The sequence below is a fragment of the Mus musculus genome, chromosome 14 (assembly GCF_000001635.26).
Source record: "Mus musculus strain C57BL/6J chromosome 14, GRCm38.p6 C57BL/6J".
NCBI classification, from domain to species: Eukaryota; Metazoa; Chordata; class Mammalia; order Rodentia; family Muridae; genus Mus; species Mus musculus.
In genome coordinates this window covers 54,642,110-54,661,095 of record NC_000080.6, presented here as the reverse complement: position 1 = coordinate 54,661,095, position 18,986 = coordinate 54,642,110, and the positions used below count along the sequence as shown (strand labels likewise).

Genomic DNA, 18,986 nt, shown 5'->3' with positions numbered 1-18,986 from the left:
GCTTGCCTTTCCCTGGTTGCTGGCTGTCGCCTCACTGAGCAGTTTGTACCAGTTGAGAGCAAGTAGTGTACGGCAGGTAGGGGGCCCTGGCATCAGAAGTGATTTCTTAAGACACCGCTCTTACGGTTAATGTGAGCTTTTTAGTACTTAATTTGTAAAAGGAATATTCATGTCTACTTAATTTTGTAGTTAGATACTCGTTATTTTGAGCTTTGTATTATAAACTAAGTTACTGGAATAATACAGGGTCATGCACACACCCAGAGGCCCAGTATTCTCCTCCAACCCCAGTATTATGGAGGCTGAGGCAGAACCATTGAAAGCTCAAGGCTAGCCTGGGATAGATATTACAGAGATGCACTCTGCCTCCCAAAAGAAAAGAAAAAGGGCATGGGGTGCACACTCGGTGGAGGCAGGAGGATTGAATGTCATCCTTGGATTCTGACCTGCTATGGTGAGAAACCCTGTCTGTAAACATTTATTTACTTACTCTGAATCCCAACTTCAAAGTCTGAAACTCACGAAAAATGAAAAAAAAATTAAGTATTGAAAGAGTGAGATTGCTTACCTTTTTAAAAGATCAGGAGCCGGGTGTGGTGGCACAGGCCTTTAATCCCAGCACTTGGGAGGCAGAGGCAGGCGGATTTCTGAGTTCGACAGGAATTGTGGCTTACTGTGGAAAGTGCTCTGTTGCTCTGTATTTACTTGTATGTTTTTAAATTCTGCTGCCAGTACTACCTCCTTCTGAGTAACAGTCTGGTCACTTACACTCTTACGAGAGGTTGGTCCCAGCTGTCTTTTAAGTCTAGTTTGGGTGTGGTGAGCAAATGGCATGGTCTCATTTTCTAGTTGTGGCTAGTTATGGTTTAGTGCTCTACTGTGGTAGTTCTAGTGGTCTTCTCATATTCTTGCCTCTGCTGTCATCTTGTGGCCATTATATTTTTTGATTCACAAACCAGAAGCTTGCTCACTTTGAAAAAGTTTATTTAGTTTTCTCCCATTGTAAGACAAGTTTGTTATCGTTTGAGGAAGGTATTTTTCTTCTAGGACCATGAGGTGAAACTTCAGGGACTCTTGAGAATCCCCAGCTCACACCATCCATGGTGAAGGGTGAAAGCTCCTTTGTATGGCATTCAAAATAATGTGTCCATCCCTGGTCCATGACGGTCCATGGCCTTGCACACTGGCAGTTTTAAAGTGGTTTTTCATGCCTGGTGTTGTGGGGCATACTTTTAATCCCAGCACTCTGGGCACAGAGAGAGGGGGATCTTTTGAGTTTGAGGACAGCCAGGGCTACAGAGAGAAACCCTGTCTCAGCAACCAGAAAAAGAAAGGAACAGAAATAAAGTTGTTGACACCTTTGGAGAACTGTTCCTGCCAGCCTTTCAGTGGTTGGTCTGTAAAACCATAGCAAGAGAGGGCCTTAGCTTGTTGTCTGAAAAGGCCTTTATTTCTGGATTTTTCCCATTCATTCTGGGATATATGAAGCTTAGGGTTATATACAGAGGGTTTCTTTATTTATTTATTTATTTTTTTACTGCTAAAGGTGATTTTGACCTTCACTTTATGGCTAAGATAATCCAGTCATATTGATTCTGACAAGGTAAAAGCTTGGGCAAATACTGAAATTGTCCATCGTCTTCCTTGATCTATGGTAGACAGTCTGTTCAGCAACCTAACAAAAAGATGTGTTCAAAGCCTAAGCCCATATATCTGTTCTCACAAAGAATTTAGTAAATAAGTCTTTGTGGTTTTCCTATATTTCAACTGATTGATTGACAGCGCTCCCAATCTTAGCAGCCTGGCAGCCCTCTAGAACTTTTAAAAAGTAAGCTCGTTTTAAAATACTAGATAAGCAGAACATTGGTGGCTTAAATCTTGTTTTCCCTACCTATCTCAATATCACATAGCTACAAAACACAGCAGTAAAATGGTAACAGGAAAAAGTTAGAATTTGCTTCAAGGATCACTTCCAAATCATTTTAAATAGGTTGGTTAAACCTGTTTTGATTCTGGTTGTATCTGAGGTGCTCTAAATGGTTAATAATAATAGATAGGCTGGTTATGGCTTACCCCTCGGGTCCCAGCACACAGGCAGAGGTGGTGGTAGCCGTGAGGGTTCTGTGAGTGTGAAGATGGCCTGGTCTACATAGAGAGTTCCAGGACAGGCAGGGCAGTATAATGAGGCTGTTTCCAAAAAAACAATAGTAGCAGTGAAAAGTTTGGGTGTTTTGTTTTGTTGTTTGTTTTAGTTTTTTGGGTTTTTTGGTTTTTTGAGACAGGGTTTCTCTGTGCAGCCCTGGCTGTCCTGGAACTCACTCTGTAGACCAGGCTGGCCTCAAACTCAGAAATCCACCTGCCTCTGCCTCCCAAGTGCTGACATGCGCCACAACGGCCTGGTTTGTTTTAGGTTTTTTTTTGTTTTTTGTTTTTTTGGGTTTTTTGTAGGTGCATTTGTTCATGGGCAGCAGTTTATTCTTACACCCAGCCTTTCCTAAGCACAGCCTTTTGTATGCACAGCCTAGTAGCCAATAGCAACGTGAGGCTCGCGATCCTGTGCTTAGCTGTCTCTGTGCCTTGAGAAGAGGAATGGGATACTTGTGTAAATCAGTACAGCAGGCTGCTGCTCCTCAGGAGACGAATGCCAGTATCCCAAATGGTACATTATTTTACACAAACAAACAAACAAAAGCCTAGTTTATTATCAGAGTTTGCTTACTCAGTAATTTGTATGTAAGGATAAAGTGATAAACTGCCCTTGTTTGTCTTGTGATTGAGCTCCTGGGTGTCAGTGCTTCTTACTGAGTTTCATGGGGGTCCTCAGCATCTTAGGCTTCCAGCACTAACTAGGGTTAAACTTATACGCCTATAGAAATTGCCTTCCCATTAGTGTCTCTCAAATCATTCATACTGTAATATAATGTTAATATCTAAGTAATTCTCTCCTTCCCTTCTAAGTGATGCTGCTCTGTGTTAGAAGGGGGCTTGTGTGGGGGTCCCTAGCTCTTGTTCCCAGAGAACAAGGGGGTCCCTAGCTCTGGTCTTGTCTTGTTGCAACTTGACAGGTCAGAGATACTTGTTCAAGAGCTCATGACATGGAGAAATGTGCCTTTGTCTAAAAAAGATGGGATAGTTTTAAGGATTCTTTATTGTCTTCTGAAAATAGCATCTTAGGAATTCTTGGGTCCTGTAAAATTCCATCAAAGGGAGAAGGGAGGGGCCAGAGAGACACTCAGAGGTTAGGAGTGCTGGCTGCTTGTGCAGAGGACCTGGGTCTAGTTCCCAGCATTCACATGGTGACTCCAGCTCCAGGGATGTTAGTGCCATCTTTTGACCTCTGGACGCCAGGCACACATTGTGCATATACATATAAAATAATGTATCTATTTTTCTTTTCTTTTTTTTTTTGAGATAATTACATCATTTTCCCCTTCCCTTTTCCCCCTGTGAAACCTCCCACATACCTTTCCTTGTTCTCTTTCAAATTCGTAGCCTCTCTTTTTCATAAATTGTCTTTATATGCATTGTGTATATGTGTGTGCGTGTATGTGTGTGTGTGTATGCACATGTATAGGAAAGTAGAAGGACAAATCTATGAAAAGGTTATGAAAGTCAAGGAGAAAATGGGATTGTTCATTTTATTTTCAGAGCCAGAGCTAGGTAGTTGTGGCACACACTGTTAATCCCAGCAGTAGGAAGAGGCAAGAAGGTCTCTATGAGCTCAAGGCCTACATTACCAGTTCCAGGACAACCAGGGATAAGCCCCTTTCTCAACAGAAAGAAAAAGGAAAATGCAAAAGCCTGACGGGAGGATCTTGGGTCATCTCAGCAGGAGGAAGGCTCTAACTTAGTGGCCCACGCTCCAAGTGATCGCAGCAGGCGTTCTTTACTTAGTGAGACTGGGGAAAGTCCATAGGAACAAAATTCCGTAACCAAAAAAGCTTCCTACAAATACTTGTAGAGGCCTTTTAACAGCAGGAAGTACTTTAGAACAGTAGATGTACATTCTGAGGGACGATGATGTGGGAAAGCTGTGCAGGGATCAGCTGAGGTGGTGCACACTTTTGATCCCAGTGCCTGGGAGGGAGGCTGAGACAGGCTCATCTCGGAGATCAAGGCAGTCTGCTCTACCCAGCAAGCTCCAGGACAGCTGGGGCTGCATAGTGAGACCATCTCAAAAAACAACAAAATACGTGGTGGCTCACGCCTTAATCCTAGCACTTGGGAGGCAGAGGCAGAGGCAGGCAGATTTCAGAGTTTGAGGCCAGCCTGGTCTACAGAATGAGTTCCAGGACAGCCGGGGCTATACAGAGAAACCCTGTCTCGAAAACCCCCAAAAAAAATGCTCTTCCAGAAACGGCTTCTTGGCTGAGAGGCTCTGTGGTTAAAGTGCTTGTCAACAAGTGTAAGGACTAGAGATGCCCAGAACCATGGGCACACACATGTGGTAGGCATGCTGCACCTGCACCATCCTCCCCAAGTCAGGGATTACCAGCTAGCCAGAAAAACTGGCAGAATCATCCAGTTCCAGATCTCAGAGAGACCCTGTTACTCATTTTCATTTTTCAAGATAGGGTTTTTCTGTATCCATGGCTGTCCTGGAACTAACTGATTGTGTAGACCTGGCTTGTAGGCTGGCTTCAAACTCACCAAGATCTGCCTGCCTCTGTTTCCCGGGTGCTGGGATTACAGTTTGTACCTTCATCTGTTTGAATCATGTGGGAAGAAGAGTGATTCCTAACCTTAGCTTCTTGCCTCCACAGTGTAGGCTCACACAGGTACGACATCCCATACATGCATGCGGTCCACTGCTCGTACATACATGAAGAAACAGAGAAAACAATCTTTTAGATGAACAAATGTTTAAGTATCCACTTGTTACCCACCATTATATCGTAATTAAGAAGTGCATACGTAGTTACTTGTCTTAAAGTCTGAGCTAGGGACCAAGGCACAAGTCTCTACCCCTGAGGAACATTGCAGAGTGGAGGTAGGTGGCAAGTAACCTAATGATTATTATTCAGAGTGATAAGGGCATTGTCAAAACCTGTCATCCCCATCACTGAATATTTTACCAGCAGAGAAAAAGTGTCTACCCATTGAATTAAAAAAAACTGCAGTGACTGCTGCCTGTGCCTGCGTTTCCTGCACACGCTGGTCTCTGTGTGCATCAGCATCCAGACTACACAGAGCTAGCACTGTCCCTGAGGTGGGTATTATTGTTAGCAACACTTACAGAGTATAGGAGAGGAGCCGAAATGTCGTCACTATCACACAGTTTGTAAAAGGTAGGACCAGTCTCATTCCTGGATTCACTTCTTTTTTAACCCCCATACCGGATCTTGCCTTACCTTTGAGCAGACATCACTATGTAAAAGGAAACTTTTAATGTATAAACACCACTGTAGCATACACTTTTTGGCATGTAAGTTTAGGATTTTAAGCAGCACAGAGAAAATTTGATTCTTGTCTAAAAGCTTTGATCAAAATGAGGTTGGGTAAATCCTGGCACTCTGAAGGCACAGGCAGGAGGATCTGAGTTCAAGGCTGGCCTAACCCACACCGACCTGTTCTCAAAAGTTCTTACAAGCTTTTTCACCTCCCCCTCCCCCTGTTCCCCCGCCCATGTGTCTCTGTGTCTGTCTTTCTCTGCCCCTCCCTCCCTCCCACCCCCACCCCCTAGGGAGGTTTTCTGACCTGTGTGTCAAACTGCCTGGTAGAAATGCTGAATTTTCAGGTACTAGTTCCTGACTTGGAGAGGCTTGGTTTCCCTTTTCCGTCACTTGTACCCCTGATCATCCTGACCTTTTTTTTTTTAAAGATTTATTTATTTTGCCGGGCGTGGTAGCGCATGCCTTTAATCCCAGCACTCGGGAGGCAGAGGCTGGCGGATTTTTTTAGTTCAAGGCCAGCTTGGTCTACAGAGTGAGTTCCAGGACAGCCAGAGCTACCCAGAGAAACCCTGTCTCCAAAAAAACAAAAATACAAAAAAAAATAAACAAAGATTTATTTTATTTATATGAGTACACTGTAACTGTCAGACATATCAGAAGAAGGCATCAGATCCCATTACAGATGGTTGCTGGGAACTGAACTCAGGACCTCTGGAGTCAGTGGTCTTAACCGTTGAGCCACCCCTCCAGCCCCCTGATTTTTTTTTTTAAATCTAGCATTTGGGGAGTGGGTGTCAGGATTAGAAGTTAGGGATGGCCAGGCGTGGTGGTGTACGCCTTTAATCCCAGCACTTGGGAGGCAGAGGCAGGCGGATTTCTGAGTTTGAGGACAGCCAGAGCTACACAGAGAAACCCTGTCTCGAAAAACCAAAAAAAAAAAAAAGAAGAAGAAGTTAGGGATAGTGGCAGAAAGGTAGGAAGATAGTTTATCTGATGGAGTCTCCGGATTTCTGTCTGAAGAGGGTTCGTTCTGCTGTTAGGAAAAGGAACTGAGGCCATTTCAGTCCGCAGATTAGCTTGTTGAGTCTTCAGCAGTTCTTTGTTGCTATTACTGGTGGTGGTGGTGGTTGTTGGAGGGGTTGGTTTGAGTTGTTGTTGTATTTTGTAACACAACATGCCCTAGTCTCTCGTGTACTAGGGTTGTAGTAGGACTGAATCTTTTGTTAAGGTCTGTTTCACACTCACATCTGCTTGTGTGGAAGATGGCCGAGATGCCTGGTCTTTGTTGTCTCCCAGCCTCACTGTTGGGCTTACCTCACCTACCCTGACCCCAAGGAACACCTTTCACCTGCAGCATCCTGTCGACCTGGATGCCTTCAGGCCTTAGCTGTGCATGTCCACTTGTCTTCTCCTCATTGGTGTAGGCAGGCACCCTGAGGCTGAGTGGGCTTGTTAACGACTGGGAACTCTGGCTCTCTTCAGAGACATCCACCTTTCCTCTGATTTGGAAAAGAAACTCTCCCAGACTTATCCACTTCCCTCCAACTTTTCTAGAAAACAGAGAGAGAGGTTCCACGTGATCATTGGCAGAGGTGAGCAGCGAGTTAGTTATCCTGGGTGGGACAGTGATGGGCACATAAGAAAATGCTGTCTTGATGTTCTGAGGGTAGATAGAAGCTTTGGTCATCTTTAAAAATGTTCCTGCTTTGGCTTTAATCGTTTCTCATTCCCAACTCTGCCATTTGCCATTACTTACTTTGGGTCCTCGGTCAGGCAGCTGTCTGTTCTCCCCACCTGGCCCCTTCTTTGCCCTTTGGAAGACTGGGAGCAAGCACCCTGGCCTGTACCAGTAGACCTCTTAGCTGCTGTAACCTGAGAAAAGAAGGGAAAGGCCTGGCCTCTGAAGCCACTTGACTCCCTGTGGCCTGCCAGAGGATAAGAACCTTGCTCACTCAGCGCCCTCCCTCTTTCCCCTCCCCTGCTGCATCAGGGCCCTCCCCCATCCGCACACACGGGCTGCTGGGTAAGTGGCAAGATGGCTCCCCTGCATGTCTCCGGCTGATCGCTGCCGCTTTACCAATACAATAGAGTCTGCTTACTACCAGCAACCTGGCCCTCTTCCTCCTCTTCCTCCAGAGAGACCAGTCCAGCCGAACTCGGGGTTTGCCGTGAGGACTTAAACGCTTATCTCTTAAACGCCCGATCTATTTTAGCCTCCCCGCTCCACCACCACCTCCCCTTCCATTTACCATTTTTTTTTTGGATTCCCCAGTTGCTGCATCTTGATTTTCTCTCTCTGGATCGGGTGGCTGGGAGGAGGTGGTGGGAGCTGCGGACAAGGAAGGGGGTTTGTCTGATTCGGGATTTTTGTTTTAATTTTTTTAGGATTTTTTTGTTTGGTTTTTGTTATTTCTTCCATTCCAGAAAGGGATAAACAGCACTTCCAGGGGGAGAAAAAAAATAATGATGTTCTCAGACAGCAGAGCAGGGTGAGAGGCTCGCATCCCCATGTGTCCTGCCCCCCCCTCCCCCCCGCCCCGCCGCCTCATCCTCCCCAGCTTCCTCATGCCTCGCACTGTCTTTCATTTTGATCTGTTTTCAGGCATTCCGCTTTCTCCCTTTGTCCTTTCTGCTCGGTTTCTAATTGGCCCCAGTTGCCCTCTCTGAGCAGTAGGTTGTTTGTTTTGGTTTGGGTTTTTGATAAGCCTTTCTTCAAGATTTAAGCAAAAAATCACGTGTTCTATGGGGTCCTGTTAGCTGGGGGCCCAGTCCTGGTTTCCCCCTCCCCCTCAGCTTTGCATCTCTCCCTGCCTACACTGGGGAGGCTTTTCTGACCTCTTGTGTGTCACACAGCCTGGTGAGAATGAGTGCTGTATTTTCTGGTACTAGTTCCTGGTCTGGAGAGGCTTGGTTTCCCTTTTCTGTCACTTGTACCCCTGATCATCCTGATTTTGATTATTTTTAATCTAGTTTTAGGGAGTGTCAGGGTTAGAAGTTAGGGATGGTGGCAGAAAGGTAGGAAGATAGTTTATTTGATGGAGTCTCTGGATTTCTTTGTCTGAAGTGAGTGCTAACTTGTGAGCGAGTGGGTTCCATGTTTTGGGGGAGTTGTCTGGTGTGGAGGAGGGTATTACTGACTTGGGAGGCCTGCTCTCTTTATCTCTTGGAAGTTGGAATGAGCAATGGGAGTGACTGGGTAAGAGTCAAATGTAAGAACAGTCTCTGCTCTGAGCAGGTGACAGCCATTCCTCAGGTTTTCCTAGGGTGAGAGAGAAGTGGGCACCCTTACCAGCCCCATCCTCACTCTTACTGGTCCTGGTGTCTGGAGGCCCTGTGGATCACCGGGCACTTACTAATTAACAGTTGATTGGACACAAGGTCGGGGTCATTGGCTACACCTATGCCCTTTCCAAAGTCTTGGGTTTTTTAGCTTTTTTGTTTTTTTATAAAGGAAGTGGGCTTCCTTTAGGTTCTTGGTAAATTAAAGATGCCTTAACTAGTGAGTAGAGAGGCTATAGCCTTCTAGACAAATTGAGGTCACTTTTGAAGGACTTTTCAGAGGAGACTGTTGGTTTCGTGCAAGAGAGCTGTGAAGTGAGTGTCTAAGAACTCTGAGTGCTGGGAACCCCACATAAAGGCCCCATCTGGTACTGAGTGGCCATGACCACTGTAATTTGTGCTTTTTCCCTAAAGAAAGCATTCCCACTTTCCCATGGGAAAGTTCTAGTCTGATCCCGCCCAAGTAAGGAGCCATTGGGATTTTATGTCCACAAAGCTAACATCTTGCTCTCTCTTCCCCTTCACTCTCTCCTACCCTTTCCTTCAATCTCTTCCATCCTGTCAGTGAAGAGAAGGAGGAAGTGACCATGGACACCAGTGAAAACAGACCTGAAAATGAGGTGCCTGAGCCTCCTCTGCCTGTTGCAGACCAAGTCAGCAATGATGAGCGCCCAGAGGGTGGTGCTGAAGAAGAGGAAAAGAAAGAGGTAACTAGCCAAGCCACCTGTTGGGGAGGGTGGGCCGAGCGTGGGCCTAGGGAGAATAGACCATCTCAGCCATCCCTCTTACACAGTGGGATGACCTAAAGGGGATAAGGCTATCCTTGGATCAGGATAGGGCAAGGGAGAATTCGCTGGTTTAGCAAGGGATGCCCCTTGTGATAACAGACAAGGTCTTTGATTTCCTTTCCCTACATGAAGCAGTGATATAGACCAGGCTCCTAATTTGGAAGTCTGTTAATGGCCCTTTTTTTTAGAGAGAGAGGGGGGAGAGGGAGGCGAGGGAGAGAGAGAGGAGAGAGAGAGAAAAACCAAAAAACCCAAGTGCAGCTTTCTTGCTGCTGAAGCTTCTGTGAAGCTAACTCCTTGAGCTTTCCCTCCTTTTTAAAAGCTTAATGGCACTTGTCGCCACCTAGTGGGGCTTTGGGTCTCTTACCGAGTCAGCCATGCTGAGGAATTTTTGTTGCTCTTCTGCCCCCCAGTGGTCTAATTACGGAAGTGTAGCTTCTTAGAAATCCAAGGGGTGAACCACAAGGCCCTCTTAGGTTTTGTTTTGTTTTGTTGGCACAAATATTACCACTTTTTCCTATACCCAGTTCAAGAGGCTTCCCCCATTGGAGCCAGCGAGGTCTTCTTGACCCTTAAAGAAATAGAATTAGCTGGGTTTGGGAGTGGTATTATTACAGGGTGGGAGGGGCTGTTGTGTGTGTAGCCTTTCTCTGGTGTGTGTTGCGGGGGTGGGGGCCGGTGAAAGTGATTTGATGTGCAGAATATTATTTATTACAAGGTCCTTCTTCCCCGTAAAACTTTGTCCAAGTACCTCATGTACGGTAATCCGCCCGTAAAATATAACCCTGCCCAACTGGCCAATCGCTGATGCCGCCTCTACCTCTGGACCCACCCGCTGCTACCGAGCCGCCCAATCAGAGCCGAGTGTGCTCCCGGTGTCTTGGCCAGAGGGGCGTGTCTGTGGGCGTCTGTGATGGGCCCCGCCTCCCTTCTTGCTTACATCGGGGCTGAGACGAGCACTGTTCTGGAGAGACTTGTACTGAGAACAAGAAGCATTTGGAAAGGGGTGGACTTGAATCATCGCCCTACTCGGGACACCCCAAGAAGAGTTGTGCCAGTGCTGGGGTGCCTGCCCACATGCCCTTACCTGTCAGAGACTGTGGGTTGCCTTGTTTGCTACAGACTGTTGGGATCCCCATCTAGGGACCAAGAAACCTAAGAGAGTCAGATGTTTATGACGACAGTGCCGAGCTGTAAACACTTGAGTGGGGCCGGTGGCCTAAGCTTTGTTGACTAGAAACCCTGCAGAGAAGTCTGGGGGTCTGTACCCAGGGGCTTAAAGCTGATGGCAGCCCAGCCCGCGTGTCACCACTTGCTCTTCAGATGGACTTTCCTTTGGTCCCTGCTGTCCATGGTGAAGGGCAGCATCGTGTCGGTCGCTTCAGCTTCTCCTCCATCCCTGGAGGCAGGGACTCACTCACCCACCCAACCGGAACCACTGTCTCAGCTGCAGTCCCTGAGGAGGTGCCAACGACAAACCGGAAGACATACTCTGAGCTTGCTGCTGAATGTGTACCAGGTCCTGGGGAAATTGACTACTGCCACCCCCGGGCTACCTTCATCAGAGGCTCCATGATCCTGCTCGGTGACAGGACCTCTCCCCAGTTACACTCAGAGGAGGAAGGGACTTTGGAGTTGTCACCTGGATCCCAAGTGTTGGCTAGTGGCACTGCTGCAGCTTGTCACTGGTGGACATAGGGTCCTGCCTGCCTCATGAAAGAAAGGCAAGGAGCATTCCTGCCGCTCACAGGCCGCTTGCTCATTCATCAGGGACTGCAAGATGATGCCCTACAGGGCCAGGACTGATGCTCTGCCCCCATTCCCCCCTCTGCCCCTCGCTGAGGCTGGCCATCGCCAGTGAACTGTTTTGACATCTTGGAAACTGGGCAGCGTCCCCCCACACGATTCCCTCCCGCCCCCCCTGCGCCCCTGGGAGGACTCTGGCAGTGCCACGCTGACTACCACGCCGTGCGCCCACCTTTTTTGCCAACCCAACCCCCCACCAATTGCACAGCGCCTAGCAGGGAGGGCTCATTCTGATTGGACGGCGGTTGACTAGATACAGTACACAGTGAGGTGCGATTGGCTGAACTGAAGATCCCAGGTGTGAGATGGTACCTGGAACATTTGTCATATTCCTAGTTTATTCTTTTATTTTCTACCTCTTCTTTAATCTTTTATTTTTATAATTTATTTTTTTATTTCTTTGTTGGGTTTATTTATTTGGTTCGTGTTTTTCTTGTTTTAATTAAGTTATTTTGTTTAATTGGTTTTTTGGGTTCTTTTATTTTCTTTCTTTTTTGTTTTTTTTTGTTTGTTTGTTTGTTTTTTTGGTTTTTATTTATTTCCTTTTCTCACTAACTTACCCATCGTGAGCAACCTAGCTAGGGGTCAGGCTGGCTCTTAACACAGACCAAGGAGACTTGGTTAGATGACACAGGTGGGGCTGGGGGTGGGAGGGGAAAGGAGATTAAGGGGGTCCTGCCCTACCCGTTAGAAGGGTGGTAGGGTGGTCTTAGTTTTTCCAGAAATAAGCACCTATAAAAGTGCCCCTGCTCTGTCTGTAGTGTCACTCCACTGTGTGTCTGGAAAGAGGCTTGCCCAAATCTGTCTTGTGGGATTTGTTTTGGTTTTGGTCCTTAGCCAGAGCCCCTGCATTTGAGCCCTGTTTGAAGGGGGAGCGTTAAGGCTCTGCTGGAGTAAGGGTGGTGGTTGGGGAGGCCGAGGCTTTCCCTGGAGCAGCTGGCCTTTACCAGAGCCTCCTTAGACAAGAGATCCTTGTAAATTCTCTCTGCTACCTGCCCTTCATCTGCAGTGAACCTTGTATAATTCTTTTCCTTGGTGTTGCTCTGAGTGGTCTTCAAGTGTCCCACCTCCTGTCAAGATGTCAGGCTGGGAGCTGAGTACAGGAAGCTTGTTGAAGTTGCCATCTCAAGAGTGGGTTTTTCTCGTATCTTTCAAATTGGCAAGGAAGGACTTAGGAGGACCCAGTTACCTGGGTCTGGGCATAGCTCGCTGGGTTTCGTGTCCTCATCCCTTAGATACAGTTGAGAGCATGATCAGCAACTTAAAAGGGCTGACGGAGCCGGACATGGTGGCTCATGTCTGTAATCCCAGTGCTTGGGAGGCTGAGGCAGGAGGATCACCAAAAGTTTGATGATGTAGCCTAAGCTACAAAGTGAGACCCTGTTTCAAAAAACCCAAAAACTACTTAAGTAGCTGGAGGTTATTAAGCCCCTCCCCATCTTATTTCTGGTAAAGCTAATACACTGGTGTGAGGTGACATAGATGACCTTCCCCGTGACGTTTGGTTTAATTTTCCTCTAACTTGCATTGATTCTGCTTCGTTTTTTGCCGTTTGCTGCTTCTGTTTTGGTCTCTATCTGTCAGTGTCTCTCTCTCTCTGTCTCTGTGTGTCTTTGGCATTTATGCTAAGATTGCCTGATTTAACCTCCTCCCCCTCTCTGTGGGGTGTCTCTCTCTCTTCCTTATCTTCTCCATACAGAGTTCGATGCCCAAGTCATTCAAGAGGAAAATCTCCGTTGTCTGTAAGTCTAGCCCCAAATCCCTGGTAGAAGTCATAAAAACTGCACAGATGATTAGCATTCATTTCCTCCCAGTATCAGTCTTAGGGTGCAGTTCTCCCTCCACCTAGTGAGACTCTGCTCTCCCTACACATGGAGAATCTGGGTGGTTTTCATTTTAACCAGTCCTGTTTCTCCAGCTCTGTGTGTGTGTGTGTGTGTGTGTGTGTGTGTGTGTGTGTGTGTGTGTGTGTGTGTGTGTGTGTGTGCGCGCGCGCACGCGCGTGTGCTTGCGCGCGTTACTGAGGATTGGACCTACAGCCTTGCACATGCTAGGCACACAATGCCACATCAGTTTCCCCAACTCCAAAGTACCTTTTAAGGAGAGCATTGTACCTCAGACCATTTTCAATCTATTCTCTTGTTATTACTTATTTTTGAGACAAGGTTTCTGCTGTGTAGACCAGGCTGACTAAAAACTGAATCCTGCTACATCCTCTCAAGTAGCTGGGATTACAGGCGTGTGCTACACGCCCAACTTAGAGGAATGCATCCTTTCTGGTATCTGACCTTGAATTTGAAGTTAGAGAGATGCCTGTGTGATGCTTTCCATTTTTAAGATTTATTTATTATATATACAGCGTTCTGCCTGCATGAATGCCTGCAGGCCAGAAGAGGGCACCAGATCACATTATAAATGGTTGTGAGCTACCATGTGGTTGTTAGGAATTGAACTCAGGACCTCTGGAAGAACATTCAGTGCTCTTAATCTGTAAGCCCTCCTGACAGTAAACATGCAATTGTTGCCCACTGAGGAACTTGGGCAGTGGTAGTTTGGTGGTAGATTTGTTTTCTGGCTGCTCTGAAATTTGTTGTGTAGGCCAGGCTGGTCTTGAATTCAGAGATTTCCCCCTCATTTTCAAGTGCTGGGATTAAAGGTGTGTACCACCATGTGCAGACACCCAGTAAGGAGCACATGGTCTTACAGTGTAGTCACGTGTTCGTCTGGCTCTCCTGCACTTAAGTCTGAAGTGCTCCTCCAACTGCTTACCCGCCTTCTCCTTTCTGTGCGCAAATAGTTCCCAGCCATAATAAAGATACAACATCAGTTTTGTTCACTCTTTAAGCCTTAGTTTCCCAATCTCCACTCCCCCAATCTTTTCTTACGTTAACCTTTTACTTAAACTGCAGCCAAAAGCAACATATGAGTGTTACGGTGTGAGCTAGTTAGGAACCTAGACCATCTAACTGTTGGGTCCTATTTTTTGGGGACAGCAGCTACCAAGGGGGTGCAAGCTGGAAACAGTGACACAGAGGGGGGCCAGCCTGGCCGAAAACGCCGTTGGGGAGCCAGCACTGCCGCGACACAGAAGAAACCGTCCATCAGTATCACCACTGAGTCACTCAAGGTGAGGTGGGCGGAGCCAGGGAAGGGAGGGTAAGAAATGTTCAGGTGGGAGTAGACATGGGCCCAGTGTAACGGGGTAGCGGGGGTGTCTGTGTCCCAGAGCCTCATCCCCGACATCAAACCCCTGGCGGGGCAGGAGGCTGTTGTGGATCTTCATGCCGATGACTCCCGAATCTCTGAGGATGAGACAGAGCGTAATGGCGACGATGGGACCCATGACAAGGGACTGAAGATATGCCGGACAGTCACTCAGGTAACCCCGTGTGCTGTGCCCAGCATCGGGTGAGGCAGTGGGCAACGGCGGACAGCGGAGGAGCTGAGGTAATGTTCTGGAAGGGAACTCTTATGCCAAGGGCCGGATTACGTCAAACACTGCTAGTTGCAAAAGAGGTTTTATTAGAACCAAGCTATAGCAATTTGTGTGCTCTTGTTTCAGCAGCTTGTACCACAGAACCAGAATTGAAAACTAAAGTTGATAAAGCCTCATATAACATCTTGCCTCATGCAGAAAAATAGTTCAGGCCAGCAAGATGGCTCCATGTGTAAAGGGCCCTGCTGCAGAGCATGCTGCCCATCCTCACGGCCCGTGTGAGGGAGAGAGCCAGCTCCCAAAGCTGCCCACACAGAGGTCACTGCATATGCTCATGGCGCATAAGAGCACACAAATAAGTAAATGCTTGGTTTGTTCTCAATTTAAAAAAATGTTTAGCCAGGCGTGGTAGCACATGCCTTTAATCCCAAGGAAGCACAGGCAAGAGGATCTCTGTGAGGTCAAGGCCAACCAGGACTACGTAGATGATGTCTCGAAAAACCATAAAACAAAAGGTGCAGGGTATGGAGAATAACCCCCACCAGTGGGGAGGTTAATGTGATCGCCGTCTCTCTGGGATCCAGTCAGAGGAGAAGAAGAAGGTGCCAGTGTGGGGAGAGAGCACCACCTCTGTCTTCTATGTCTTATAGGTAGTACCCGCAGAGGGCCAGGAGAATGGGCAGAGGGAAGAGGAAGAAGAGAAAGAGCCTGAAGCCGAGCTGCCGGCGCCACCCCAGGTGTCAGTGGAGGTTGCCTTGCCCCCACCTGTGGAGCACGAAGTAAAGAAAGGTGGGTGAGGTGCAGCAGCCGTCAGCATTCTCTGAGTGAGGCCCACGTTTGGACCCATTTCCAACCCCCCTGGGTTTGAATCTCACAAATGTCCGAGTCTCGCAGTGAGGTTCTACGCTTGCCCTTTACCACATTATGGATGCTTGGCATGTGTGGATAGAGGGGAGTGGCTGGCTGCTCGGCAGAGAGTAAAAGGAAGGGAGCCAGCAGTGCTGCGACTGAAAGCTGTTCTTCCGCTCTCTTTTTAGTAACATTAGGAGATACCTTAACCCGGAGGTCCATCAGCCAACAGAAGTCTGGAGTTTCCATTACAATTGATGACCCAGTCCGGACCGCCCAGGTGCCCTCCCCACCCAGGGGCAAGATCAGTAACATTGTCCACATCTCCAACCTGGTAAGTCATCATCCCTGTACCGCAAGCTCCTTTACTTGGGGGCTGGGGAGATGCCTCAGTGATGAGAGCCTCACTGCTGTTGAAGAGGACTTAAGTCAGTTCCCAGCATCCACTTAGTAGTGCTGGACTCAAGCCTGGATCCCCTGGAAAAATAAGCCAGGGTTGATAACCACTGAGCCCTCTCTCCAGCCCCACATGGAGATCATTCCCACCCCAGAACCCCACATGGGGTTTCTCAGTGTAGACCAGACTGGCTTCAAACTCAGGCTACCCACCTGCCACCCTCTCAAGTGCTGGGAATAAAGACATGCACCATCATCCCCCCACACACACACACCTCACACATAGGAGACTTCATGCTAGATGTATAGGTGTTCTTAACTTCTTTAAGACCTTGAAAAGTTGATTTTCGTTGGCAGGTTCGTCCCTTCACTTTAGGCCAGCTGAAGGAATTATTGGGGCGTACAGGAACTTTGGTGGAAGAGGCCTTCTGGATAGACAAGATCAAATCTCATTGCTTTGTGACGGTGAGGCGGGGGGGCTGACTCTGGTTTCAGGCACATACTTTGTCCTGTGAGCAGTGTGGGCAGATGGAGGGCATTGCAGCAGCAGGGAGACTAAAGGTGCACCATGCCTCTCTGCCTCTTCCTACCAGTACTCTACAGTAGAGGAAGCCGTTGCCACCCGCACAGCTCTGCACGGGGTCAAGTGGCCCCAGTCCAACCCCAAATTCCTTTGTGCTGACTATGCTGAGCAAGATGAGGTGAGACACCTCAGAAAAGGAGGGAATGGGCCGAGGCGGTCAATTCTGGGACGACCTTCACCAAACCTGCAGTTGCTAAGAGTTTGGGTTTTCCTCTCTCTACCGCTGGTACCTGGGCTCCCTTGTTGGGAATGATGTAATCTTAATCTCTAGTTTAACTGTCCTTGTCCCTCTGCCCACAGCTGGACTATCACCGGGGACTCTTGGTAGATCGGCCATCTGAAACTAAGGCAGAGGAACAGGGAGCACCAAGGCCCCTGCATCCCCCACCCCCACCCCCAGTCCAGCCACCGCCCCACCCCCGGGCTGAGCAGCGGGAGCAGGAAAGGGCTGTTCGAGAGCAATGGGCAGAACGGGAACGGGAAATGGAGCGCCGGGAGAGGACTCGGTCTGAGAGAGAATGGGATCGGGACAAAGTTCGAGAGGGACCCCGCTCCCGATCACGGTCCCGTGACCGCCGCCGGAAAGAGCGAGCAAAATCTAAAGAAAAGAAGAGTGAAAAGAAAGGTACTTAGCTGGGAGGAAGGCAGGATGTGCCTGTCTCTGGGCTGGAGGGTCAGGGACCCAGGTGGGTTGGGTCAGGATTTTATGTTTCAGATCTGGTTCTCTTCCTCCCGCCTCAGAAAAAGCCCAGGAGGAGCCACCTGCCAAGCTGCTGGATGACCTCTTCCGTAAGACTAAGGCAGCTCCCTGCATCTATTGGCTCCCTCTGACTGAGAGCCAAGTGAGTACTCTCCCATTGTCAGCAGCTGGAGCTGTCTTTGCACCCAGGAGATGAGCATGACCCACAGTGTAGGCCCTGGCATTGGCTTAGGAGAGGAAGAGAGGAGGGAGCTGTGGAGAGGGTGAAAGTGGCCGCCAGGCAGGAACTAGAGCTTGTGGGTTTGAGAAACTGTTAGCCAAGCTTCTTGGAGCTTGATTCGTTAGCCAAGCAATGCGTGTCTTATAAAGCTTTGTTATAAACGTCTTGTACGTTGGCATTTCTATGAGAATCTTGCGTGTGGTGTTGGTGTGTATGTTGGGGACAGGAAAGGATGCGCTTGCCATGTTGCTCATGTGGAGGTCAGGTCTGTGGGTGTGGTTCTGCTTCCACCTCTCCATGGACTCCAGGGCTGAACTAAGTTGTCTGGCTTTTGTGGCAAGGGCTTTCTGGGAGAAATTCAGGCTTAATGCTACTCAGCTTTGTGTGTGTGTAGCATGATGAAAGCTAGAGACATATCAGAGACTGGTGCCAGCAGCCCTACCATGCATTAAGGATGTTGGTGGTGCACCTCATCCTGCATGTCTGCCCTTTTCCTGTTAATAGAAACTGACAGTGACCCCAGAAGCACAGCCTGGGATCAGTTCAGACAGGACTGTGACACACTTCTCTGCCTCTGTCCTTCCTGTCTGACCACAGATTGTTCAGAAGGAGGCAGAGCAAGCTGAACGGGCCAAGGAGCGGGAGAAGCGGCGAAAAGAACGAGAAGAAGAAGAACAAAAGGAACGGGAGAAGGAAGCTGAGCGGGAACGGAACCGGCAGCTAGAACGGGAGAAGAGGAGGGAGCACAGCAGGGAGAGAGAGAGGGACAGGGAGAGAGAGCGGGACAGGGGTGACCGAGAGCGGGAGAGGGAGCGAGACCGAGACCGAGGCAGGGAGAGGGATCGCAGAGACACCAAGCGCCACAGCAGAAGCCGGAGTCGAAGCACACCTGTACGGGACCGGGGTGGGCGCCGCTAGCCAAGAAAACACTAGAGAGCTGCAGGTACCTGCCACTTGGTCCTGGGAGGTCAAAGGCCACAGAGGGATAGGTACAGTCACCACCACCCTGGAACCAAGGGTCTCACACCATTGCTCAGTGCTGAACTATAACTGCCACACGTCCCCTCATATCAAATGGAGCAGTGGCAATCTCCCTGTTCCCCAACCTAACTCTTGGAACTTGGCCCTCTCCTTTCTTCCTGTTAAGTCTGAGAGGGAAGAGCTAGGCTATGAAGGGAAGATGTGGCCGTACGTGGGAATAACCAGTGTCCCACGCTCATTTTCCCTCCATCCTGCGTTCCGCCTCCCTTGGTACTCAGCCTTTTGGGGACAGCTGGGGCCAGGACTGGGTCACCTATGAGCTGAATCAGCCTCTCCTGAGTCCCAGGCCCCTGCAGTCCCCTGTTCTCTGGCCTGCAGTCTCTTGCCCGCTGGTTCCACTTTATAGCCACCTTTTCCTTTTGTTCAATTTTTATTTTTATTTTTTTTATTATTAAATGATGTGGTCTATGGAAAAATAAAAATCTGACTTAGTTTTGACTAGCATTTGAGTGCCTTTCCTTGGGAAGAGTTTGGGTGAAAGGGGAAGGTGAATGG

At 48.4% G+C, this 18,986-nt stretch overlaps 1 protein-coding gene, 1 long non-coding RNA gene and 1 other non-coding gene across 28 annotated transcripts in view; 2 read left to right on the top strand and 1 right to left on the bottom strand.

Annotated features, from left to right (window-relative positions):
- Acin1 (apoptotic chromatin condensation inducer 1) overlaps positions 1-18,935 on the top strand; it is a 44,805-nt gene extending 25,870 nt beyond the window's left edge. For 2 of the 26 annotated variants that reach the window (XR_003950875.1, XR_003950873.1), the window contains 12 exons: positions 9,238-9,379; positions 10,209-11,574; positions 12,966-13,008; positions 14,260-14,393; positions 14,493-14,645; positions 15,353-15,491; positions 15,740-15,885; positions 16,305-16,412; positions 16,541-16,648; positions 16,831-17,155; positions 17,272-17,372; positions 18,048-18,122. Coding sequence is in view for 16 of the 26 variants with exons in the window: in XM_006519301.2 (XP_006519364.1) it covers positions 7,442-7,561; positions 7,779-7,882; positions 9,238-9,379; positions 12,966-13,008; positions 14,260-14,393; positions 14,493-14,645; positions 15,353-15,491; positions 15,740-15,885; positions 16,305-16,412; positions 16,541-16,648; positions 16,831-17,155; positions 17,272-17,372; positions 18,048-18,368 (1,944 nt within the window). In the remaining 10 variants the exon portion in view is untranslated. Of the gene's footprint in view, positions 1-7,329; positions 7,562-7,778; positions 7,883-9,237; positions 11,575-12,965; positions 13,009-14,259; positions 14,394-14,492; positions 14,646-15,352; positions 15,492-15,739; positions 15,886-16,304; positions 16,413-16,540; positions 16,649-16,830; positions 17,156-17,271; positions 17,373-18,047 lie in introns of those variants that run through there. The other 24 variants (XR_003950876.1, XR_003950874.1, NM_001374770.1 and 21 more) reach the window with 20 other exon arrangements.
- On the bottom strand, positions 5,996-10,585 carry 4930579G18Rik (RIKEN cDNA 4930579G18 gene). Its single transcript, NR_038053.1, has 6 exons — positions 10,548-10,585; positions 9,828-10,031; positions 9,282-9,356; positions 7,643-7,722; positions 7,150-7,265; positions 5,996-6,943 (listed from the first exon to the last, which is right to left on the bottom strand). It is a non-coding gene; the product is annotated as an RIKEN cDNA 4930579G18 gene (long non-coding RNA).
- Mir6948 (microRNA 6948) lies at positions 17,986-18,047 on the top strand. Its single transcript, NR_105913.1, has one exon. It is a non-coding gene; the product is annotated as a microRNA 6948 (primary transcript).
- Positions 18,936-18,986: the final 51 nt, after the last annotated feature.